Genomic DNA, 27,095 nt, shown 5'->3' with positions numbered 1-27,095 from the left:
TGCAAGTATTTTAGTGTTTGTGTATAAATGTAGTTATATAGTATTGTAGCGTGAAATACTTGTTTGGTGCAGTCACGTAATAAAATCATCATCATCATCCCCATTGGCATAAATTTTCTACGACGCTGTTTTTAATTTGGTCAGCAGAAAAGAAATTGTCTAGTTCTCACAATAGGCATATGCAAAAAAAAAAAAAATCCAATGGACACCCGCTGCTCTTTCATTCTTGATGTTTCGTGTTTTTGCCCTTTTATTCCAGAGGTTTTGTAGTTTTGCCCTTTTATTCCAGAGGTTTTGTAGTTTTGCCCTTTTATTCCAGAGCTTTTATTCAAGAGGTTATTCAAGGTTTTGTGGAAGTACTTTAGACAAAAAAGCTATTTATTACAAAACGTGCACTATCCACACATAAATCATATGAATTTTAAGTTGGCTTAGTGCATTAATTAAAATAGTCATTACTCTTATTTTAGTAATTACATTGGCTTTTATTCAAATCAGCCATTAGTGAAGAATTTCTTATAATGAATATCTAGTTTATTATTATCCTATGAATTAGTTCAATAGCTTGCAATATTTTTGAAGAAATATCACTTCAGGTTTCTGAAGGGTCCTCCAACGGAGCATGCATCTTTTAGATTCTGCGCCTCTAAATTGAATTAAAAAAAAAACACTTGATAAGGGCCGACTTCAGTTGGCAGTAAATCCTACTTTGGACACTTTCCAATATATAAGAATTCGAGATAGTTGTCTGAAATCGTACCTGTTTAATAGAATAACACCCTTCAATATTCGGACATTAACATTAGAATAGGCGGTTTTAGGGGAGGGGGACAGAGAGGGACTTGCACCTGGCACATAAATTTTAGGGGTGCAAAATGTCAAATAAATAATCTAATGGTTATAATCATTTTGTAGTTTTTGAAAATTTATTTTTATTAATACAAAGTAGAGGGTGCAGTCGGCAGTATGTACCCTACAAGCAAACCGAATTCGAAATTTTCATTTTTCCTATATCTTTATCACCATTCCTTGAAAATAGAAGTAAGTAGCAATGAAAGCAAAACATTAAGATAATTTAGATCCCATCCAATTGTTCCACGAGCTCCAAGATATGAAAAAGATAATTCAACACTGACACATTTTCTTAACGAAACCTATAGATGTACAAAATTTAACAAATGAAAATACAGAGAAAGCAGGTATGATATTTTAAAACAAAGCCGTGGACAAAAAACAAACTTTAGATAATAAAGAAATTCGAATATTTCGATTCGAAAAAAGAAATAAATGAATTTAAGCTAAATTTAATAAAACACATAAAGAAAGAGAAAACAATGAAAAAAACGAACATCATAATAATTTCCAATATCACCATGCAAATAAAACAAATATGCACAACAGAATGATAAATTAGGTTTTCTCTGGTAGAGTTGGAATTTAAAATATCTTGTCAAACTTCCAACACTTATCCTTTGTTTTGTTGGGGGTTTTTTCCGTTGATAAAAATTTCCCGACGTGAACTCGAAATATTCATATTTCTGAATCATTTAAGGTTTTTTTTTTCCACTGCTTTGTTATACAATATTATACCCGTTTTCTCTATATTTTCATTTGTTAAAATTCTGTAAATAAAAAAGAGGTGTGGTATAAGAAATTATTACCATGTAGATGTGCTAAGAATTAAGTGTGCAATACGGAGATGAAGAGATCTTCGCAAAGGTCGACTATGGGCCAAGAGCGACTTAAGTGATTTACCGTTAATGAGCATAGAACGAGAAGAATTAGAAGCAATCAATTAAAATGAGATAATTAATAATTCTGTAAATGCTAAAGTAAGAGAAGTCGGATACAAATAAATGGAGAATTTTGTTAATGAACGACAATTTTGTTCAAATTTGACCTGAGGAAGGGGACAGAGGTTTTGGGACAGGGACAGAGGTTGTGGGACAGGGATTTGGGACAGGGACAGAGGTTTTGGGACAGGGGACAGAGGAAGGGGACAGGGGTTTTGGGACAGGGACAGAGGTTTTGGGACAGGGATTTGGGACAGGGACAGAGGTTTTGGGACAGGGATTTGGGACAGGGACAGAGGTTTTGGGACAGGGGACAGAGGAAGGGGACAGGGATTTGGGACAGGGACAGAGGTTTTGGGACAGGGATTTGGGACAAGGGCAGAGGTTTTGGGACAGGGGACAGAGGAAGGGGACAGGGGTTTTGGGAGACAGAGGACGGGGGGTAGGCGCTAACCAAGATTTTGCTCCTGGCACAAGACAGGCCAGGACCGCCAGTGAAAACTAGCATCTTAGATTTGCGAATAATTAAAGGTTCTGTTAGGCCCTACACTATTCTTAGTATATGTTAATTATCTTGCTTATACAGTTATAAATTTCCTCCGGCTTGTGTGGTGCAAGAATTTTTTTCAGCCTTTGACTAATCTAGCCCCACCAGAACATAATGTTCGGGGGGGGGGGCTTATTACATTCGCTGAAAACAGATTCTCATCTCTGGCTCTCCAATTGTAAAATTCTTGCTACCTAGGATCTGCAAATTTGAGGGATGAGGCCGGATTGTTGTCAGGTCTCATTTTTCCATATTTTACAGTCTTATTGAGATATTACTGATATTTTTTCTAATTTAGAAAGATGCATCCGTCAGAGTCTCGGTCTATTCAATTTTTGGTATTTTACCAAAGCAAAATCATACATAGGAGCACCATGCCAACCAGATTACATTATAATACCTAGGGAACTAATTGAACCGAAACACCTAAGGAACTAAGCATACTTCGATAGCTGAAGCATTTTTGTCTGGGGATACTTTTAAATGAATGCTTCATTCCTTTTTTCTTTTTCCCAGGGATGATTGTATCGACCCAGAGCTCCTAGAATTTTGTGAGAGGGCTTATTTGAACAGAAATTAAAAGTTCTAGTGCCTTTTTTAATCAAAAAACAAAAAAAAATTAAAAATAGAATCACTTTTTACAAAAAAAACTGCATTTAGATGTCTTTTCACATTTTCAAAGATATTTATTTTTTAGGCAATCATAACCATATATGGATTAATACGTGACGTGACGTAAGATCTAACGCTGATTGTGTACTAATAACAATATATGACATAAGGATTGACATTACATAAAAATTGAAAAAATCAATTTTTATTTTATTTTAGTTTTAGTTTAGTTACATAAAGGATTGATAAAGTTTATTATAAATACATAAATGATTGATACAGTTCATTATAAATGGGGACTAAGTAAGTTTCATCGGATATAGCTTATACTAAGTAATAATATAACAAAGTATCTTTAGAAAATAAAACAGTTCGTGGTAATGAACTGTGGGAACAAAAGTGTCTTTGGAAAATCAAGCAGTTCGTGGTAACGAACTGTATAGTAAGAGCGACTCGTCTCAATACTAACCGAAACTCTAAAAAACGAAATTTTAATAACACTAGATACACCAAAAGAATCTTATTTTATCCTGATTTTAAATATATAAGTTTTATCAAGTTTACTCATATCGATCAAAAGTTACGAGCCTGAGAAAATTTGCCGTATTTTCCAAAAAGAGTAAAACGCCCCCTAAAAGTCATAGAATTTCAATGAAAATCACACGATCAGATTCAGCTTATCAGAGAACCTTACTGTAGGGGTTTCAAGCTCCTATCTGCAAAAATGTGGAATTTTGTATTTTTTGCCAGAAGAAAGATCATGGATGTTTGTTTATTTGTTTTTTTTCTTCTTTTCCCCAGGGGTGATTTTATCGACCCAGTGGCCCTAGAATGTCGCGAGAGGGCTCTTTCAAACGGGAATTAAAAGTTCTAGTGCCTTTTTTAATAAAAAAATCAAAATATTTTTTTAAAAGCATCACTTTTTATAAAAAAAAAATGCATTTTGATGTCTTTCCATACTGAAGTCTTTTCAAAGATATTTGATTTTTGAAACAATAAAAAAGTTATTGGTTACGAACTGCAAAGTAATAGCAAATTGTCTCAATAGTAACCGAAACTTTAAAAACTGGAATTTTTGATACCAATAGATACATCAAAAGAATCGGTTTTTTATGCTGATCATGTTAAAGATTGATCATAATCGTAGGTTGTAGCCTTTGACTTTAAAAGGCTACATTCTTTCTAAGACTTTTAAGGGGTGTGTTCCCCTTTTTTTGAAAATAGGGCAAATTTTCCCAGGCTCTTAACTGTTGATGATTAAGACTAAACTTGATGAAACTTAAATATCTAAAATCAGCATAAAAATCGGATTTTTTGTATGTATCTATTGGTATTAAAATTCCGTTTTTTAAGATTTTCGGTTACTATTGAGACAAGTCGCTCTTACTATACAGTTCGTTACCACGAACTGTTTGTAGTTTTTTTTATGAGATTTTAGTTTTATCAGTTATGGTCTATTTCAGTTTTTACTATGAGACGTGGTCGTCTTTTACTAGATTAAATAAAAAAAACAAGTTTTTTTAACTGAAAGTAAGGAGCGACATTAAAACTTAAAACGAACAGAAATTATTCCGTATATGAAAAAGGCTGTCTCCACCTCAATACCTCGCTCTTTACGCTAAAGTTTTTTATTGTTTTGAAAAATAAAGTTGTGTGACAGATTCAAACTTTAGCGCAAAGAGCGAGGTATTGAGGAGGGGACAGCCCCTTTCATTTAAGTAGTATTTTTTATTTGTTTTAAGCTTTGATATCGCTCCTTACTTTCAGTTAAAAAAATTTGTTTTTTTTATTTAATTTCTGAACGTTTTTGAAATAATGCAGCTTTGATTTTGGCTCACCGTAAATGAATAATTAAAACGAAATTTGCATATTAATTTTACTTTTTTGGCAAAATGGCTTTCTCGAAATTTTGTTTTGACGCAACTTACAAATTAGCTTATGTAACGAACTTCTATATTCGTATGTTTTATTACGTATATTAGGGAGTTTGCCCCCTAGTCGATACCTTGCTCTTTACGCTAAAGTTCGAATTTTGTTCGAATTACAAACCCCTGAATCACAAAGGCCGGTTAATTAGAATGAATAGCTTTTCTGAAACTACTAAAAATGACTTTAGCGAAAAGGGCGAGGTATTGACTAGGGGGCGAACCCCTTCATATACGTAATAATTTCTGTTTGTCTTAAGTTTTAATGTTGCTCCTTACTTTCAGTTGAAAAAACTAGTTTTTTTTATTTAATTTCTGATCGTTTTTTATATAATGCTGGGAAATCCGGCGCCCCTTTCATAGAAATGTACCTTCCCCGAAGGAAACAACCTCCATGGAAGGATCCTCCACCGTAACCCCCTCCGCCAATACCCCCCATCAGAGAAAAATCCCTCCTGAAACGTCTTTATACTTCCCATTAACCAATACTATATGTAAACAATGGGAAAAGCTCATAGCTTCCAGCCCTTCCCCCGGGAACTGTAGGGGGATTAAATCATCCTCAAAGACATATTTATTAGATTTTCGAATCTGCTAAAAAAAGGCCAATCTTAAAATTTTCATTGGTTGACCTCGGGGAAAGAATGAGTGTGGGACGGGGCCAAATTAGCCTCCAATTTTTTTGGTAACTTAAAAAGGTTGCTGAAGGTTTTGATCCCCATTAGATTTAGCCCTCTTACGATATTCTATGACGACTGGATCGATACGATCACCCCTGGGGAAAAAAAATAAATAAATAAACACGCATCCGTGATCTTTTTTTCAGACAAAAAATACAAAATTCCACATTTTTATAGATAGGAGCTTGAAACTTCCGCAATAGGGTTTTCTGAAACGCTGAATCCGATGGTGTGATTTTCATTTAAGTTCTTTGACCTTTTGGGGGTGTTTCCCCCTTTTTTCGAAAATAGGGCAAATTTTGATGGGTAAAACTAAACTTAATGGAACTTATATATTTGAAATCAGCATAAAAATCTGATTCTATTGATGCATCTATGGGTATCAAAATTCCGGTTTTTGAATTTTCGGTTACTATTGAGCCGGGTCACTCCTTACTTACAGTTCGTTACCACGAACTGTTTGATTTTTTTTACTTGTCACTTCAGTTATTATTGGCTGCGGTTTAGTCCTTACTGTAATCGCAGGTTCAATTCCTGCTACAGGCAGTTTTTACACATTTGTCAAGTTAAAGTCTGAAAAAAACTTCTATTAATAACTACTTGACTAACATCATATGCGATGAACTATATCGATCCTTTATGTAAAACTAAAATAAAATAAAAAAATGTTCAATATTTGCGTCACGTCACTCATTACGTCATATTTGGTTATAGTACACAATCGGTATTAGATATTACGTCAAGTCACTTATTACGTCATATATGTTTATTAGTAGACAATGGGTGTTAGAAATCAGACTTGCTTCAAAAATCAAATATCTTTAAAAAGATGCAATATGAAAAGACATCAACAATGCAGTTTTTTGCAGTAAGTGATTCTATTTTTAATTTTCTTTTTTTTTCTTAATTTAAGAAGGCACAAGAACTTTTAATTTCCGTTCGAATGAGCCCTCACACGAACTTCTAGGACCAAGGGGTCGATGCCGTCACCCCTGAAAAATACAACAAATAAACACGCATCCATGATCTTTCTTCTGGCAAAAAATACCAAATTCCACATTTTTGCAGATAGGAGCTTGAAACCTCTACAGTAAGATTCTCTAATACGCTGAATCTGATGGTGCAATTTTTATTAAGATTTTATGATTTTTAGGGCGTGTTTTCCCATTTTTTCTCAGGCTCATAACCTTTTATGGGTAAAATTAAACTTGATGAAACCAATATATTTACAATCAGCATAAAACTCCAATATTTTTGATGTATTTATTGGTATCAAAATTCCGGGTATTAGAGTTTTGGTTACTATTGAGAAGAGTCACTCAATAGTAAGCAATAGTAAATCACATTATTAGAGGCTGGTTCTCTTAGGAAAGCGTTCGAATTCGAAATAGAATGTGTTGCACTCAATTCCTGCTTGGCTCTTTTCTTTTCAATTATGGTTTCTCCCTTCTATACAATCATTTTCAGACACTTTCACTGTTTTTTTTGTTTTTTTTAATGTGATGCACTCATTTTTTTAAAGCATGTCCCCGGAAGGTATTTGGTCAAGCATTTTGATTCGAAAGGGAATAGATGTCACCCAGTTCATGGTTTGCAACAACACTGTGAGTAGATCTCTAATCCGTACCCCAACGAACGGCGTAATTTTGTCAAAATCCTGTGTGTGGGGGGGGGGTCAAAGTTGGATAACAATAAAAGTCCGAATATTTCGGCTTCACACCTGGAAGCTATTACAAGCCTATATTCTTGTTTGGTAACAACCAAACAAGAGTTTATCATATATGAGTTTTCTTCGTTTCTGCTTTTGAATAGTGTTTGTTCGTCTCATCTTTTATATAGGTGTTAATTTATTTAAACTGTTTTTTTCCCTTTTTTCACGTTGATAAAGGCTTCCGAGTGTGAAGTCAGCCATCCTGTGTTTTCGCACACTCTTCCTGTTTACCTTCCCCAGATTTCTCCAGGTACCCATTTAGAGCTGGGTCGACTCTGGCTGAGCTTACAGAGTGGCGCCATTGGCCCCATTCGAACCAAATAACCAGCAAAACCAGTACTCAAACCCCAGTTCTCTCGAACAAAGGGTCTATTCATGGTTATTTATTCAAAAATTATTAGTTGAAATAAATCCTTCTTATATTTTTATTGTCTTTGCTTTTCTTCTTTTTTCATAATTTTCATCTGGCAATTTTTTCAAAATCAGAAATCAGCATGTCCTGCTTTCACCTTCGCATTTTCCCTCTATTCCTCCCTGCAAGACAACTAAATGACAAACTAGACGACACACTGACAAATAAACGACATACTAGACTAACAAGAAACCCTTCAGCAACAAGAAAGAATCCTACAAAGTCCTTCAGCAGCAATTTTACTTTTCACTTAGCACCACGAATATACTGCAGTTTCTTTTTGCAGTTGTTTCAACCAATGGTTTTATTGCTTGACGTTTTCCATATATATCTTATTGTGTGGACCTTTTATATATGCAGGGCAAAAACGAGCACCGACTTGCCTCTGCACAATAATCAAAATCCAAGCTAAAAAATTATGAGAACTTGGAACGAAAACGAGTTTATTCCTCATTCAGCGCAAAAATGAGCAAAGTCCATACTGTGGACTGAGTCTATGACAAAACCGGCCAAAAAAAACTTCACTCGATGATAATATGTCCTGACTCAAAGCAAAATGAGCTAATCCCTGCCTTAGTAACAAAATGAACTAAGTCCTGACTCGGTTCAAAAACAAGACAACTCACGAGACTTTATAGACAGAAATAAGACCTACAGTCGGGCTTTTATCATCTCATTCTTCCTCCCTACCAATACAACTTGGCACGGAAATGCTTGTCCCGAAATTCCCCCCCCCCCGAAATGCTGGTCTGAGTTGTAAAAACGTAACAAAAACGCATGAAAACACATTTTAATGCATTTGAAAGGTTTTTATGTAACCCCCTCCCCCAGAATAAGAATACTGGGTACGGCCTTGACTTCAAAGAATATCGAACAAATCTACTTTACATTACAATCATCAGATCTAAAATGCTTCTCTTAGTTGTCTCAACTCCAATAACACCAGAAAAACCTTTACTTGTACATGAATAAAATAACGCAAGCGATTTTTTGGCATTAATAGATATAAGATTAGTATCCATACACACATGAGTCCGAGCCAAAATATCAGTGTTTTCATCCATATAAGATATTTTATTTACACACGTGCAAACAAGAGTGATATCGTCAGTTAACACTGAAAGAAAACCTTCCCAAAGCATTAATAGTTCATATTTACAACTGCAATAAACTTTACAGCACCATCCTGGAGGCAGCGATATTGATGAAACCAAATTGCAGATTAATAGCGGAAATTATGAACACTAAGGGCCAGTATCGAGCCTTGTGGAACCCCACAACTTACCTTCCGACTATGAGAATCATCATGACCCGCAAACAGCATCTAATTGGAAGTAACTTCAAAATCATGGTAGGAACTGACCTCTCATTCCAATATCCTTTAGTCTTCTCAAATAATTTCCTGGTCTATGTAGTCAAAACTTTATTAATATCTAATAAAATTGTTTAACGCTAATTTTCCACCATGATAGTTTTATTAAACCGAAATGCTTTACGAAATCAAATACGAAGTCAAAATCCAAAAGGGATATAATATTAGGTTCAGTTAAACAACCCAGTCTGAAACCAGATCGTCGAATATTCTGGTAACCTTTAATTTCCAGAAAATTAAATAGCTTAAATAGCTTACACTGAACGACCTAGAACTAAAAGGATTAGTCTACAACTAAGAAGTCACCATATTTATGAATAGAATTAATTCCTCTTTTTTATAATAGACACCCTTTCTAAACAAAAAATTCCAAGGATAAGCAAGAGACTCAATAACCGGTTGTAAACATTCCCTTATTATTTTTGTCGGCACACCCATCAAAACAACATGACAAAAAGCCTTATGTCCTTTTACTATAATCAATAAGTCTTCTTCAGACAGTGGAATGAAGCCCATCGAATTAAAAGTCTGAGGGAGATCAAAATCCATATATGTTTTTCGACGCGGCAGTCCAGCCGATGGTCTTCCGCCCTATCTCGGGCTGACCTTTCCTCTTCTTCATAGACAGTTACTTTATGAGTACAAAGCAGTTTTTAAAGAAGTGTAGACGTTTTTACATTTGGGTTTCTTACAGTTGTTTATTAAAATATATTTTAATTTTCATCTTTTATATTTCTCCTCTACTATTTTTCCTACTATTTTTTCTGGTTTTTTTTTCTGCAATATGGTATTTTATATTGTGATGGATAATAACAGATATAAAACGCCTTTATAAAGACTTTATAAAGCTATATGAATCTTTCAATATAGCTCGTCTGCGCTGCTTTTAACATGGAAAAAAAATAGAAAAAATATTTTGTAAAGGTAATCACCACAGCAGAAAACTCTTGAAAAGCCTCTGTTTGAAAGGAAATACAGCTAATAAGATGTTGTAATTTGACCATGTGCATGTTATGTGTGAAGCGACCTTAATGATTCTCTTTTTTCTTTTTACTCTACTCTAGGGAAAGGCGGCTTCTTACAGTTCTCATTAAATTATACAACTTAAACAAATAGATTTATTCGCACGAAAGCCTTATTGGGCCGTGGTGACACACAACAAACAAGCGAAAAAATACAACAACAACACACTAGAACTGAATATTCAAGAAAATTTTCACGATGGCTAATACCTACCCGGACAAGCATTCCAATACTTACACTTATATCTTTAACACTTATATCTTTAAGATACAATTATATCTTGATAACACCTACTTTTCAAAATTTCCAAAATCCAATCTCTTCAATTTCTGAAATCCTACAAAGTTCCATACTGTTACTTATATACAGTTCTGCTAATGCTGATTTTTTTTTTTTTTTAGGTTCTTTTTTTTTGCTTCTTTTTTTATATTTTGCTTCTTTTTTATTTATAGCTTCTTTTTTTTATTTTGAGGTTCTATTTTATTTTTCTAAATATAGACATTAAAAGGAAATCTAGGCTATACCCTAAATTATTCCCTAAAAATAATTTGTATCGTTTTCATCTAGCTGCTTAGATACACAACAATTTCCAGACTGCTATGTCCCTACATACGCCACCTGATTCCTTACAAGAGGATACAGGGAAGACCCCTGCTCTTCTTACCGAAGAGGCTGTACTAAAAGCTGAATTACCCATCCACATGGTTTAGCGCAAGAAATCATTAGTCTGAACAGGGTCTTATACAAGTCAGCTTTTCCTGGTTCTAACAAGGAGAAAAGAAATCTGATATCATAGATTATCATAAAGAATCACTTCTAAGTTCTCTTATAAATAGTCTTTACCTTCATGTCTTTCCCAACCGGCTGGTAAATCTTCTTCACAGCTTTCTTCGGTTTTGTCGTCTGATGTAGCACTATCTATCAGATCTTTTGAATCACCTGTATTTAATTCTTCTTGACTTGTATTTTTGCTAAAAGAGAAAATGCGCAAATAATCATTGCAATATAATACAACATTAGAGTCAGGCTCTGACAGAAGATGGTAAATTTTGTCAAGCAAAAATGACCAAGTTTATTGTCCGCAGCCAATATCAAGACTCGGCATTTTTCAAGTTTTCGAAAAAACCATAAAACAGAAATTGTTCGCTTTCGAACGGAAGGAATATATATAGATGGATTTTCTTAAGGTTTTCTGAAGTCCATTTGCTTCTGTTTTTCCCCTCCCTCCCTTTTGCAGAATGTGAATGCTAGGTTTTGTAATCCTAGTGTGACTACTCCACTGGCGTCGCCGTATCAAAATTAAAGGAAGCCCTTTTTCTCTTTTCTCTCTTTCTTTTTTTTCTATCTTTTTTTTTACAACTAGGTTTAGGTAGAGAACATCCGAAGTGAGGTTGCATTAGCGTCAATTTTCGGCTGGTGAGCCGGAATAAAAGCAAAGCAAAATGTTTCAAATATTTTTACCAATGTACAAACTGGACGTTTATAATTACTTCGAACACAATTTTGGCAGCCAGATAAACTAATTTTTCAACTTTGTTTCAAAACAGTTTGAGCAAACCGCATATTTCCCAATATAAGATATTTTTTTTCATTCGGCAATGCGGAATCAGGGCTGCCGAAGCAATATTCATCCCAGTTGAAATCTAACTTTTAGTATTGAACGTCAAAATCGTATGAGAGCGGGCAAAACCTGTTTTCTCTAATCATCAAAAGTTTTTTATGCCCATCGTCCGACAGGTTTCACCTATAGTATGTCCAACCAAGTTATTACCATGTTTTGAAAGTATCTTGTCGTACAGCCAAAAATTGCTAAAAGTTGATTGTTTTCGATGACATTATTCCTACAGCCACAGAAGACTGGCTCTTGCTGACAATCAACATATGCCAAATTCTAAATCTATTTTTAATGTAGACCGAAATAGTTAAAAACTTCTCGAATTCTTTCCAGTGACCTGCAGAGAACTAGACAGACACAACGTTAGGCAAGATTCTGATGTACATCCAGGGTCGTAACCAGAATTTTTTTTCGAGGGGGGGGGGCAAGGGAGGTATACAAAGAAACTTTAAAACACGCATCAAAAATCGTTTATATTCATTTGTTACAGGTCGGACAAATGTTTAGGGAAGGGGTTCAAACCCCTTAACCCCCTTGGATACGGTCTGGTGTACTTTTTTTTAAAATGAGTGATTCCTTATAGTATGATCTCTTAGGGTGCCAAATTCGAAGTGTACTTTGTTACGCAGCCAAAAAACAGCTAAACGCTTTTCGAATGGTTTCTAGTGATATGCGGACAATTAGACTAATACACCGATGTACAGCTTGATCTACACCTTTTGTTTTAATAAATAAAACAAGATATTCCTTATACTACGATTTTTTAGGGTACCGTATTCGAGGCGTATTTTGTTGTCCATCCAAAACACAGCTAAATGCTAATCGGACATTTCCAGTGGTATGACGTCAATTAGACTGACACACCTTAATGTATGCCTTTGATTTTCACGAATAAAATAAGATATTCCTTATACTACGATTCCTTACGCTCGTAAAAACCATGCTAATATTAAATCTAGTTAAAGATTTAACGGTAAACCGTTAGATCTATCATGATATTTGAATTATTATCATATTTCCTTTACTTGTGATATCGACAACAGTTCGTGTAATCCCATAATGTTCTCAATACTGAGTTTAAGCTTTCTTGCAGAAACTAGTGTTTTCTTTTATTTCTATCAGATAAGGTTAAATCAAACAGTTCGTGGTAACTCACTGTAAGGAAGGAGCGACCCGGCTCAATAGTAACCGAAACTCTAAAAAACTAAATTTTTGATACCAATAGATACATTAAAAGAATCAGATTTTTATACTGATTCCAAATATGTAAATTTCATCAAGTTACGCGCTACTTTACCCATCAAAAGTTACGCGCCTGGGAAAATGTGCCTTATTTTTGAAAAAAGGGAGAAAAAAACCCTAAAAGTCATAGAACTTTAATGAAACTTACACCATCAGATTCAGCGTATCAGAGAACCCTATTGCGGAAGTTTCAAGCTCCTATGTGCAAAAATGTGGAATTTTGTATTTTTTTGTCAAACAGTTCGTGGTAACGAACTGTAAGTAAGGAGCGACCCAGCTGAATGGTAACACAAACTCTAAAAAACGGAATTTTGATACCAGTAGACACATCAAAAGAATCAGATTTCTATTCTGACTTGAAATATATAAGTTTCATAAAGTTTAATCATACCTATTAAAAGTTAAGCGCCTGAGAAGTTTGGCTGATTTTCGAGAAAAGGGGGAAGACCCCCTAAAAGTTATAGAAACTTAATGAAAATCACACCATCATATTCAGTGTATCAGAAAACCCTACTCTAGAGGTTTCAAGCTCCTATCTACAAAAATGTGGAATTGTGCATTTTTAGCCAGAAGAAACATCACGGATGCGTGTTTATTTGTTTGTTTTTTTTTTCCCAGGGGAGATTGTATCGACCCAGTTGTCCTAAAATATAGCAGGAGGGCTCATTGGAACGTAAATCAAAAGTTTTATTGCCCTTTTTAAGTGACAAAAAAATGGAGAGCAACTAGGCCTCTTCCCACGCTCACTTTTTTCCCAAGGTTACCCAATTAAAATTTTGAGATAGTCATTTTGTTCGGCATAGTAGAAAATCTAATAAATATGTCTTTTACGATGACTTATCCCCCACAGTTCCCAGGGGAATGGCTGCAAGTTATGAACTTTGCCCATTGCTTACATATTGTATTGGTTATTGGGAAGTATACAGACATTTTCAGGAAGAATTTTTTTCAGGTAGGGGGGGCTGAAAGAGGGGGTTACTCGGGAGAATCTTTCCGTGGAGGATGTTCTTTGGGGTAAGGGACATTACTCTGAAGGGGGCGCCGGATTTCCAAGCATTATTTGAAATACGATCAGAAATTAAACTTAAAAAAACAAGTTTCTTCAACTGAAAGTAAGAAGCAACATTAGAACTTAAAATGAACAGAAATTATTACGTATATGAGGGGGTTCTCCCCCAAGTCAATACCTCGCTCTTTACGCTATAGTTTTTTTTAGTGCTTTCAAAAGAGCTATCTATTCTAATTAACGGCCTTTGTGATTAAGGGGTCATTTTTAAAGAATTGGAACAAAATTTGAACTTTAGCTTAAAGAGCAAGGTATTGACTAGGGGGCAAACCCCCTAATATACGTATTAAAAATATATGAATATAGAAGTTCGTTACGTAAGTTAATTCGTAAGTTACGTAAATTTTTTACTAATAAAAAAGTTCGTAAATAAAATTCAACAAGTTTCGAGAAAGCCATTTAACCAAATAAAAGTAAAAGTAATATGCAAATTTCGTTTTAATTATTCATGCACGGTGACCCAAAATCAAAACCTGCATTAATTAAAAAACGTTCACAAATTAAATAAAAAAAAACAAGTTTTTTAAACTGAAAGTAAGGAGCGACACTAAAACTTAAAACGCCCAGAAATTATTCCGTATCTGGAAGGGGCTTTCCCCTCCTCAACGCCTCGCTCTTTACGCTAAAGTTTGACTCTGTCTCAAAACTTTATTTTTTAAAACAATAAAAAACTTTAGCGTAAAGAGCGAGGCGTTGAGGAGGGGAAAGCCCCTTCCATATACGGAATAATTTCTGCTCGTTTTAAATGTTAACGTCATTCCTTACTTTCAGTTTAAAAAACTTGTTTTTTTTATTTAATCAGAAGAAAGATCACGGATGCGTGTTTATTTGTTTTCTTCTTTTTTTTATTTCCCCAGGGGTGATCGTATCGATCCAGTAGTCCTAGAATATCGTAAGAGGGCTCATTCGAACGGAAATTAAAAGTTCTAGTGGTCTTTTTAAGTGACCAAAAAAAATGGAGGGCAACTTGGCCCGCTCCTATGCTCATTTTTTCCCGAAGTCACCCGATGATAATTTTTAGATAACGATTTTGTTCAGCATAGTAGAAAATCTAATAAATATGTCTTTGAGGATACCTTAATCCCCCAAAGTTCCTGGGGGAAGGGCTGCAAGTTAAGAACTTTGCCCATTGTTTACATATAGTATTGGTTATTGGGAAGTATACAGACGATTTCAGGAGGGATTTTTTTCTGTTGGGGGATAACTCAAGCATAATGTCTTGGAGATAAAAACTGATTTAAGTGCAGTGACCAATCGTGTAAAATCCATAGAAAATAAAAATAATGGTCTTGAGCAAGAACTTGCAACAGTGAAATCAGAACTTCTGGTTTTGAAGAATACTGAATATACGGAAGAATATACGGGAAAAAGTGACTGTGCTTGCAGAAAAGCCGTCATTATCTGCAGGTCTTACTGCGCACCATAATTTACGTCATTTTATGTAAATTATTGTTAAGTGTGCGAGTTTGCTTTTTTTTTTTTCTTTTGATGCTCTCCACTTCTTTTTGTTCATAGTGGGTAATTAATAAATTATTATTATTATCTATTATTATTGTGGCGGGTCAATCGGAGATAATTAGTAAATGTAACAAGGAAGTGAATTCAGTAGTCAGTCAATCGTTTGTAGAAGAAAATCGCAATAGAATATGCAACTTGTTATTTTGGAGCCTAAATGAAGTACCTATTAAGGATGCTGAGTCTCTGATTTAGGATGTGCTGGTGCATGGATTGTCATTTAATAGCGGAAATTCGCCGTCTTTTAGTGTTGTTTAGTGCTCTAAAAAGTTTGTAAAAATTAAAGTGGACAATACACAGGTTCGATCCTCTTATTTTGAGCAATGCGAGAAAACTTAAAGGGAAACAGTTCAGTGTGCATAAGAATGTTTTTATTGGCGATGATGATACGCCTCGTCTGCGCATTGTGCACAAGGAGCTTCTGGGTATCTGTAAATGTCTAGTAAAATAAGTACTGGAATGCTGGGTACCCCTTACCTTACCCTCTGTTACTTGTGTCAAAAAAGACAACACTGCAGCTAAAGTGCCATGGTACAATGCAAAGGGTCTGTTGATACCATAAATTGTGCATTGTGTGTCTTATTAAAGGTTTGTCATATTAGTTTTTGGGTGATCTAACGTTGCTGGGGTTTGTGTGAATTACTAAGTTGCGAGCCGTTCTGTTAGGAACTTGATAGATGAATGGGTTACATGCAATATTTTCATGGTCTGTTCTTTTTCTAATTATGGTTTTGAAGTTCATAATTTTTATTTTTCGTGTTTGTTTGTTATTCTTATTATTATTGAAACCATGTACCGAGTTTTTTTGGAATTTAATAACAGTAGCTAAATATGATCATGATTTCCACAGTATTAGCCACCTTAATAATCTAGATTCTTCTAATGTAGTTTTCTAAGATATATTTACGGAGCAGCTACTTCTGGGATATGACGTAGGGATTGCCGGCCAATATAAATCTATTAGTTCGAAATTTGTTTAGAGATCGAATTCAGTTCAAGTATAATGATGCGAAGGACCTTAAAGTCTTCCGTCTTGTTTGTTAAGGGCTTAATTCTTAGTTTTATTTTTTTAGCGATGTTTGGAAACTTCCTGCTTTTTAGATTATCGGTCTTACTGAAACCTGGCTGAATGACCACAACTTCAGCTCTCTTACAAATTCCAGGATACAAATTTTACAATACAAATGGACAGTTCAGACTACATGGAGGAAATGGAGCATATATTCCAAGCGATATCGAGGTTTTGGTAAGAAATGACCTAGTAGTATATCAGAAAATATTATTTGAACCATTTATTCTTCAGCTTAGGCTGAAACCTAGAATGTTTATGTTATTATATTATATAGGCCGCCATCTGGCTCTATACCTATCTTTATGGATCTTCTGAATAAGCTTCTTGAGAAATTACCAACTGGTTCACATCCATTTATGATACTTGGGGATTTTAATATTGACCTTCAGGAGCTGGATACGAGCATTTCTATGGATTTTTTGCAGCTTTTTATGTCCTATGGTTTATATCCTACTATTAATATATGCAAACAAGTAAACACCTCATCTTCGAAACTTATTGACAATATTTTTTCAAATTTAGACTTTTCAGCTCCAAGAGTTATTATTACAGATGTATTAGATCATTCTGGGATCTCAACAAGACTTGGGGTTTGAATTCCCCCAAAGTCAGCACCAATAATTCAAAAGAGTTCAGTACCCGTGTTCAGCCAGAGTAACCTTCAAAAGTTTAAGCAGAAAATTGCAGAAGTCAATTGGGATAATTTGGTCGAACTTGCGGAAGATATAAATATGAGTTTTCAAAGATTTTATGATATGCTGATTTTGATAATGACAAAGACTTGTATGATAGCTTGTTAGCTATCAAGGAAAAATAATTTTAAGAAACCATGCGTTTTGCACATCCTGTTATGTTGTATTAATAAAAGAGATCAACTTTTTAAGAATTCCTGAGAAAATGAAAATAATCCGATTTGTTCAAGAATTTATAAAAATTATAGGAATGCCTTTAATAAATTATTGAGAAATGGTAAAAAAAAATATTTCGAAAACAAATTCACAGAAACTTGTGGCAACCCTGCACAAAAATGGGAAGTAATTGAAAGCGTTATTTCCTCAGGAAATTCTATTCTCCCCGATGAAGTAGTAATGCGGAATGGTTCACCAACGAAAAAACCAAATGATGTGTGCAGTGCTCTTTCTCAACATTTTGTAATTTTGGCGTAAATTTATCTTCCCGTATTGTACCTTCTGATAATGATCCTCCTTTGGAGTTTTTTATGAAGACTCCAATTGTTATTTCTATGTATATGAAACACTTCTCTCGTGATGGAGTAGAGAAAACTATTTTGGGGATGAAAAGTACATCGGTTAGTAGTGATTCATTTAATCTTCTTGTGTTCAAAACAGCGTTTCCTTATATTGCTGATGTTTTTACTTCCCTTATTAATGTGTGTTTGAATCAGGGAAGGTTTCCTGATTGCTTGAAAGTTGCTAGGATAACTCCTATTTAAAAAGTCGGTAATAAGAATGATCTTGGAAATTATCGGCATATTTCGGTCTTACCTGTTATTTCTTGTGTACTTGAAAATTGTATTAACACTAGAATATAAGATCATTTGGAACTGCATAAACTGTTAAATCCAATTCAATTTGGTTTCAGGAAGGGTAGAACTACAGAGATGGCATTATCATATATAGCTTCGGTAATTAATGGAACTTTTGATAATAGTCTTAGAGTAGCTGGTTTGTTTCTGGATTTGATTAGGGCATTTGACACTGTTGACCACCAAATACTATTGCGAAAATTTGAATTTTATGGCCTAAGAGGGGCTTCTTAGGCTTTGCTTCATGATTACCTCCATAATAGGGAACAGTATGTTTCACCTTAATGTACTTTCGTCAAGTAAAAGTCTTGTTAAATGTGGTGTCCCCCAGGGCTCTGTATTAGGTCCTACTCTTTTTTTTATTTTTATTAATGATCTGCTAAATGCTGTTGCAACTACTTCTAGAATTAGGGATTTAGTCGATCCTGCACTTTCTGGGTCCAGGATCACTATACCCTTATTTGCTGATGATGCAACATTGACGTGTGTTGCTTCAACTGAACAACTACTTACCTCTACAATTAATGCAGCAATGACTAAGACATGTATATGGTTGAAGGTGAACCGGCTCGACCTAAACATAAGTAAGTCAAATTTTGTTATCTTTTCGCGGTCTCCAAATTATTATCCTTGGATTACTGAAGTAGCTTCACCGAAAGGTATTGTTAAGCGGTCAAGTTCCATCAAGTACTTTGGGATTATTATTAATCAAAATTTATCATTTAAGTCCCATGTAAAAGCTACAAGTAAAATTTTATCGCGGAATCTAAGGATTATCTGTAAATTAAAATACTTTTTTCCTTCATATATTTTACGGTTATTATATTTTTCTCTGATAAATCCGTATATTTTGTACTGTTCGTCTGTATGGCTTGGTACTTTCCCCTCAATACTTCGTCCAATAGGTGTACTTCAGAATAATGCTATTAGATCATGTTGTGGAATAGGGAACGAAGATTCGGTCAGGTCAATGTACAGTATAATTAATATAATGCCTGCATCTGGCTTGAGTGATTCTTATACAATGGTTTTTATGTATAAGTATAATGCCACTTCCCCTCACCCTGGTGCGAAGCCACGATAATCCCCCTGCATAAGAAAGGCTCTAAAGTTGTCTGTGACAACTACCGCCCAATAAGTCTTACCAGCCACGCAGCAAAAATCCTCACAAGAGTCATGCTCGGGCGTATACGAGCCATTTCTTCTATGGTCATTCCGGAATACCAAGCCTGCTTCCGACCTAATAGATCAACAATTGATCAGATATTCACTATTCGGCAGATCATGGAAAAGTATAGCGAACTTGGCCACAGCATCTACCACCTTTTCATAGACTTTAAACAAACTTTCGATCGGATATGGAGAGAAGGTCTATGGCACATCCTTCTTCACTTTGGCATCTCATCCAACCTGATCTTACTGATCAAAGACTTGTATAAGAAGTTCTGTAGCCGCGTCATGACTGGAAAAGGACTTACCGAAACCTTCAAAACTTCTACTGGAGCACTACAAGGTTGCCTAATATCACTGGAGCTGATTAGTGTCCTCCTGGCTGCAGCCCTTTCATTCACAGACAATCCACCCGGCGCCCTTGTTGGATGAATGGTGATAGACAAACTGGCGTATGCTGATGACATAGACCTTATAGCCGGGTCCCTTCAAGATCTACAATCTCAGGCTAACAGTGTTCATTCGTCCACCAACCTCTTCAGGATGGCCATCAACACCTCAAAAACGAAAGCCATGCTTTGCTCACGCAAGTTCGATTCACAGGTAAATCTCAGCCTTCAGCTTCGTGGAGATACCATTGAGGAAGGCTTCACCTACCTCGGGAGCTTACTTACTTCTGATAACCACCAACTCAAAGACATCAAGAGACGCCTGACACTTGCGAACTCCAGTTTTAAAGCTCTGACACCCATCGGGAGGAATAAGAACTTAACAACAACTCTCAAAACGAGACTCTTCTACTCCCTCTTATTCCGATCGTCATCTATGCCTGTGAATCCTGGACGCTTAAAACAGACGATCAACGCCGCCTAGCTGCCTTTGAAATCAAATCCCTACGACGCATCGCTGGTATCACCTACCACGACAGAATGTCTAACTCCAAGCTTCTCCATAATCTGAAAGTCAAATTTACAATACTGGACAAAATAAAACTACAACAACTGAAATGGCTTGGACATACCCAACGCATGGCTAGCACTCATCTCCCAAAGATAACCTTCGATGGACGAGTACACGGTTCTCACCCCAGAGGTCGCCCTCCAAAGAGATGGAAAAAAACTTCTCACCCTACAACCTACCACGACTCTGCCGCCTGGCCGACAGCAGAAGCGCTTACAGGAGGCATATCAATGAACTGGTTAAAGAAGAGGCCCCAAAACGACCTTCCAGGACGGATGGGGCATAAGTCAAGTCAGTCAAGTCACTGTTATGGGTGCCTTCCAAACTGTTATACAGGAATATTTATGGAAAGATCCTATGTTCATTGTCACGGAACTCGGACAAGTGAAGATATTGAGGTTCCTCGCTTAGTTTCTAGTAGGACTGCTTTTTCAGTTATTTATAGAGGGGCTAAGCTGTGGAATACGCTTGTCCCAAGTACCAAGGAATTACCAATTAGTCAATTTAAATCTGAGCTACGTGTAGGGTTGCTTGGTAAGTATACCTTCGAAACAGATTGAGATTGATGGAATTAAATTTGACAGTCATTGTTTATTGTTTTATTGCTTCGGGATCATGATATTATGTTGTTTTATTGTGTATAAATTATTTATGCAAGTTTAGTTTTCGGTACACGGTTTCACCCTTCTGCTTATTATCGATTATACTTGTTGTTTTTTTTTTGTCTATTTTTTATTTATTTTTTGTTAGTAGCACACCCTCGCAAGCGACGCTTTTGGTGTGTTACCGATTGATTATGTCTCTGTGTTTTTTGGATAATAAATTGCTATTACTACTATTATTTTTACGTATAAACATAGATAATGTAATAATTATAATGATACTAAATGCACGTTGTAAAAAAATATATGATACTAAAAAAAAATAACGAAATAAAAAAATAAAATCATAGAAAGATATTTATTTCCCTAGTGAGATATTTGTTTCTCCACTTTTTCACTTAACTTTTGCAAGTCTGTCTCAATTTGGGTATTTGCACACCACAATTGGTGTTGAAGGTTAGCATCCGTCAATTTTTTTTTTTGTGTGTTTTGTGTTTCGTCAATTTCATTTTCGAAAAAAACGATTCGCAGGTGTGAGTTGAACCAAAAGCGCTAACAACTTTTTGTGCCACTTTTCTTAAATTGGAAAATTTTTCTTTTGTGACGTAAGTGTGTTAAATAAAAACCTATTTTTGATTCTGAATTTTCAAACATGCGTTTTAATTCATTATTACACTGTATGTTAATCAGATCCGTTTGGTGATATCTGGGACAAACTCAATTTCAACCTGAAAAGGAAATGAATATATTTCTAAAATGTTTATGTATTTTTTTCAACTCTAAATTACTGAATCGGCTTTCAAAAACATCTACACGGTTTCTTATTTCTGTTGGATATTTGATATAATTGTTACATTTTGCTCTCTTAAGTTCTTTCAACAATCGAAAGTGGTGAGCATTATTAATTTTCCATAGTGATTCTAATAACAGCAATTTCTTCTGAAATGCCCTGATGTGATTAAACGTATCGACTATGAGGTTATCTTTTCCTTGCAATGAAATATTTAATTCATTGAATTTGTTGATAATATCCACTAAAAAGTGTAAATCCAATAACCACTTATCATTTCCTAATTCTGGCAAGGACCTATGTTTGTCATTCATAAAAAAATCAATTTCTTCTCTTAACTGATAAAATCGATGTCAGAATTTATTTGTTCCTTTTTTCCATTTCCTTTCTTTATACTCCATCAGTGTTGTATTTTACATTTATGATGGGCAATAAATTTATACATACATACATACAGACACCTTCCAGGACTTAACCATCTGAATCGGCTGAAGTACACAGAATCTAATTCTTTTAGAAAACCCTTATATTGTCGATGCGCAAGTGCTTGTGATCGAATGCAATTTACTGTTTTTATAACTCTACTTGCATAACATGATACATTGATATCATTTGGGCTATACAACATAATAATATGATACGTGGACTATATACAATGATAGACAACATTGTTGAAAGTGAAACATCAAATCTTTAATGTTTCAAGATGTGCGCGCATCATGAGGGCGCAGAATATAAAAGCGCGATGAATCTTGCGGACCGCAAAAATGTTAACGGCGGGCCACTTGCGGCCCGCGGGTTGGCCACCCCTGCGCTAAACTATCTTTTTTCAGTCATTCAATGATACAACCAAATTCTGAAATTATTTTTAAAATATCCGTTGACATGTAAGACTCTCGCTCTTCTCCGTAGGGAAAGCACAACAAAAGACTAAATAACTACTCAGGGGGCTCTGCGCATAAAACTTTTTTACTCCTGCAAAAACACTTTTCTGGCACTGAAATCAACCTAAATTCAGGGTTCCCCAAATTAAAAAACACTAAAGAATAGTTTTTGTTTGTCGTTGAGCTAGAGCTTCCAATGAAGGACGTCAATTGGAGTTATATAATCCAAGCCAGAGAGGACTATCTGAAGTTGCTCTGCTTCCCTTTTATTTCTTCTAGCCACCTTTCTGCTTTCGAATGGAGACCTCGGTTTAAGCAAGGAAGCAGACAGAAATACTAAATTGATGTCAGATTAAATCCAAAAGCGCTCAGGATGTGAAAATTCCACCGCCCAATTCTACAGACATCGACAGGCCGTATTAGAGCAGAAGAAGGTATTTCCAGGTTCCATCTTCTGATTCTTCCTCCCTCAAGAAATTTGACTGCTTCAGAAACTTGAAGTATTAGTTGGCTACATACAGTACACATATACACACTATTCTTCTTATAAACGGGAGATGAGTGAGGAGACACATTTTAAAATACCTTCCAAGGGCTTTATTTGAACCATAAGCCCATTCCTAAGAGTTAATATTATTTCTGGCTTCGAGGTACAGGCTGTGATAGTACAATGGTGACGACATTCTCCTTCTATGAGAAATTCGAGTTCAACCAGTTCTCTTCCATCAATGGGTTGATCTCTACTTGGCGAATGGTGCCCAGGGTTTAATACCAGCTGCCGCTAAGCTGGGTGACAGGTTTTCTGCCTGTCACAGTAAAAAAAAAAAATGAAACGTCGAAAATTGTCGAATATGCCACCAATGGCTTTGGAGAATATTTATTCTGCGAATTAGCCATACTTCTGCAAGACCATCCTACAGGGGATATGCAGGGCCAAAGGTTGAAGTAAACTTGCAAGTTTCCATTTCAGGAGAATGTTTTCCGGGCAAGGCTGTATCGAGAGGGGGGGTACGGGGTTTAAACTGCCCCCTCAAAATTTTTGTCCGATTCATAAACACGTAACTAACACAGATCGAAACAAATTTTTGATGTAATTTTTAAAAAGAAATTGTAAACACTCCCCCCATCCCAGAACAAAAATACCCGATGCACCTTTGTTTCTGAGATTGTTTTTCAAAGGTCAACTCTCCAAATGACAGGTTTTCCTTAGGGGTTAGTTTGGCAGAAACAATTTTTCTCTGGGCAAGTTATCCTAGCACCAGCAAAAGTGGGTCCCGGTGTTTTGATCAACAAAGCTTGTACTAGATCCACGACTTTATTACTTTTTGTCATTTTCTCACAGCGACACGACACCTCAAACAAGAATTATTTTTAGATCCTTAGGTTTACTTTTCTGGCAAATATTTCATTTTCTGAGTACACGTTGATCTTGTTACTAAATCCAGGAAAATTGATAATTATGTGAGCTCCCATGGCGTCATTAAAGTTAGGAAAAACTTTTCCACGAGGTGCATACTGCAGAATTTTTCCTAGAATGTCGCCTTATAGGTTTTAAAGGCAATTTTTGAAAGCAAGAAATTTAAGATGTTCACACACGAAGTTGTGAAGTAAAAAATTCAATAATTTAATCAGTTTAATATTCTGTTTTCCTATACATTCAATGTTTTTTGTATTTTTGTAAATCCGTCTTAAATTAAAACCTTTTACTTAATCATAAATTTACGCAATAGAAAACTTTTGGTACTGGTTAAACTTAGATGACTTTCTTGGAAAAATTAAAGAACAAAGTTTAATTTCTAGCAGCTAATGTCTAGCAACTAATGGCAGAAAATGGTTTATTAACCTTTTGAACGATTTCATTATTGACGTCTTGCGAGCCCTCTATTAAGGCCTTGGGAAATAAGACATTAAAAACTGAATCTTTCATTTGATTTACAATATCAGATTGCAAGTTCCTGCAAGCACTGGAGCAGAGCTATTGTTGGAAAACAACTAAAATTTTTAGAACTCACCTGTCATCAGATCCCAAAGAGATTTCATATGCTAAACTATTTCTCACGTTGTCATTTACATTTATCCTGAAAATAAAGGGATATTTAACAATGGCATTACGGAAAATGGAATAGCGTAGTAAGTATGACATATGGAGTCAGAAGTAATCATTTTATTAATGCCCTTGCAACTTCTAGTATTTCTAGAGAACCCGTTTGGACTCAAGCTTTGCTTATTTAGCAAACAATTTTGTCAATTGGGTTATAATAAAATTCACCAGTTTTGGACAGAAATATACTCACCTAGATACCCGATTTCAACCTATCAGAGACACTCTCTTGCGCTGCTAGAAGAAAAAAACATGCGCCTTCAAGATGTTTGTTCTTCTTCTCCTCTTCCCTCAGTGAAATTAACGAGGGCATTCCACATCACACACCTAAGCGAGAAGCTTGGAATTGCGTTTGGTGTGCTAGTCTAATGTAACGCCTACTACAGCAGGCGTATTCTCACCCGTCTGTTCAACACGTCTGTCATGCCTCATATCCTCGTATTAACTCTATTTTGGAATATGTTTACGATTACTAATAAAAAAAATTATCCAGTCTCTATTTTTTTCGTTTTGTGAAATTCCTGTTATGCCTACAGGAATTATTTTTTACTAGCCCTGTGGGCTAGTAAAAAACTTTTAGTGTCAGTTTATGGCTTAACTAAGGCACTAGTAGCTAGTGAGGAGCGCGTTCGCTTTATGTGTAAGATGGATAAGTCGAATAGCTTCCATCCTATTATGCGTCTGTAGATTATTTGTTTGTTATTATCTGTATCTTATTTGTATTATCGTCTATGTTATCTTATTCTAAATAATACGTTTTCTATGCGTTTTTAATTTCTTTCTTTTTTACTCACTTTTTTTTACCTCATTTATGAGCCCTTGAGAGTTCTGTTGGGTAATAAAGCTATTGATTGATACCTTTAATCGTCACTTCGATTTTGCAGACACGCTCTTTCGACAACCAGGAGGCGCTTGCTATATTTTGATTTACTTCAACATGCTTCTCAGTATTCCCAGAATATTTCAACTTTAATACCCTTAGCCGTTTTTAAGACATAGCAAATGCAGCATTTTGACAATCTGGATCCACAAAGTGACTTTCGATTTTTCTTAACATTCCCCTCAAGACTCCCTGAAAGTTTCAACTTGATACTCTTAACCGTTCCTGATACATTGTAGAAATTTCATTTTGACATTCTAGATCCACATTTCGTCTTTTGATTTTGTTCAACATCCTGCTCAACATTTTCTAAAAGTTTCAACTACTATCATTAGCTGTTCCTGATTGTTACATACTTTCGTCTCAGCCAAGTGACTACCGAAATGCAGTTATGCATAGGTATGTTCCTTTAGTATACCCTTTATGTTATTCCTTTTGTATTGTTTTTGCTTTTGTGGGTAATGAAATCATATTGTTATTATTATTATATTTAGTATTTTAATTTTATTTCATGTTCTTTATATATTTCTTTAGTTCCTATAGTATTCGCAGGACAATTATAGACCTTGTTGATTTTTCTTAGCACTTCCTTAATAAATTTTCCCTTAGTTGCATTGGCATTTTAGTTCCTCTATATATCTCTTTAATTCCTTTAGTAATTCCAAGACAATTGTACAACCTCTACATCTTTCCTATATTAAATTTTTTTCTTATTTTTTTGTGTTTCATTGGTAAAGAAATTGCTTAAAGTAGCCAATTTACAATGTGGATCCAAGGCGCGAGTCTTGAAAAAGATACGGACCCAACAGTTGACCAGTGATGATGAAAGAAGTGTTATTTTTCCTTTAAAGCTAAAAAAAAATTAAAGTAAACTTACTGATTATTTTCTTTGTCCGCAATTACAGGTCCAGTGTCAACATCAACACCCATGGATGAAACGTCCATTTTTGCATATATTCGTCGACTTCTGGCAGTTGTAATTTCGGACTGCGACGTCCTCATCCTAGAAAAGAATGGTGATTCCATACGTACAATTTTTATTCTGATTCGACACTATGTTTTGGGGTTTCAGGCTATTTTTTCCAAATTTCCCATAACTTTGTTTTGGCAATAACATTAATCATTACGATTAATCGAAATAACAGTTTCCGTAACAGAATCAGCTTAAAATGGCGATTCTTCCTAAACTGACAGTTTTTTTTTTTCAATTGCGTTTTAGATGTTCGGATATGGGTTAGAGTTCGTTCTTTACTACGTTGAGTCTGACGCCACAACCATGATTGGTGCATAAGCTTAAAATCCAACACACTTTTCCAGAAGTGTAAATAGCTAAACTGTTTTGGGGGGAGGGAGCTATTGATTCTGCAGATGGGCCTAAAATACAGTCTAAAACCTACGATTCAATAAAAATGCAGTAATATCAAGAAAAACTTAGTAAAATTGTAGCGAACACCGCAAACGTGTGTCAAAATCACACCATTTTAAGATCTAATTTCCATTGATTGCCCCAGACCACTTGAAGGGGTGCCACGTCCCATTTTTAAACCTCTGCTTGCTTCGTGCAACCCTTCTCTATT

At 35.3% G+C, this 27,095-nt stretch overlaps 1 protein-coding gene across 2 annotated transcripts in view; it reads right to left on the bottom strand.

Annotated features, from left to right (window-relative positions):
* Positions 1–27,095, bottom strand: part of LOC148955005 (protein Fe65 homolog) — a 196,675-nt gene that overhangs the window by 114,642 nt on the left and 54,938 nt on the right. For both annotated transcript variants that reach the window (XM_089108014.1, XM_089108015.1), the window contains exons 3-5: positions 26,396–26,521; positions 24,550–24,615; positions 10,919–11,046 (exon numbers count right to left, since the gene is read on the bottom strand). In XM_089108014.1, coding sequence (XP_088964140.1) covers positions 10,919–11,046; positions 24,550–24,615; positions 26,396–26,521 — 320 coding nt within the window. The remainder of the gene's footprint in view (positions 1–10,918; positions 11,047–24,549; positions 24,616–26,395; positions 26,522–27,095) is intronic.

This window comes from Artemia sp. Qi Xiang Cuo, chromosome 2 (assembly GCF_049724085.1).
Source record: "Artemia sp. Qi Xiang Cuo chromosome 2, ASM4972408v1, whole genome shotgun sequence".
NCBI classification, from domain to species: domain Eukaryota; kingdom Metazoa; phylum Arthropoda; class Branchiopoda; order Anostraca; family Artemiidae; genus Artemia; species Artemia sp. Qi Xiang Cuo.
The sequence above is the reverse complement of the archived record's forward strand: the minus strand, read 5'-3'. Positions and strand labels throughout refer to the sequence as shown.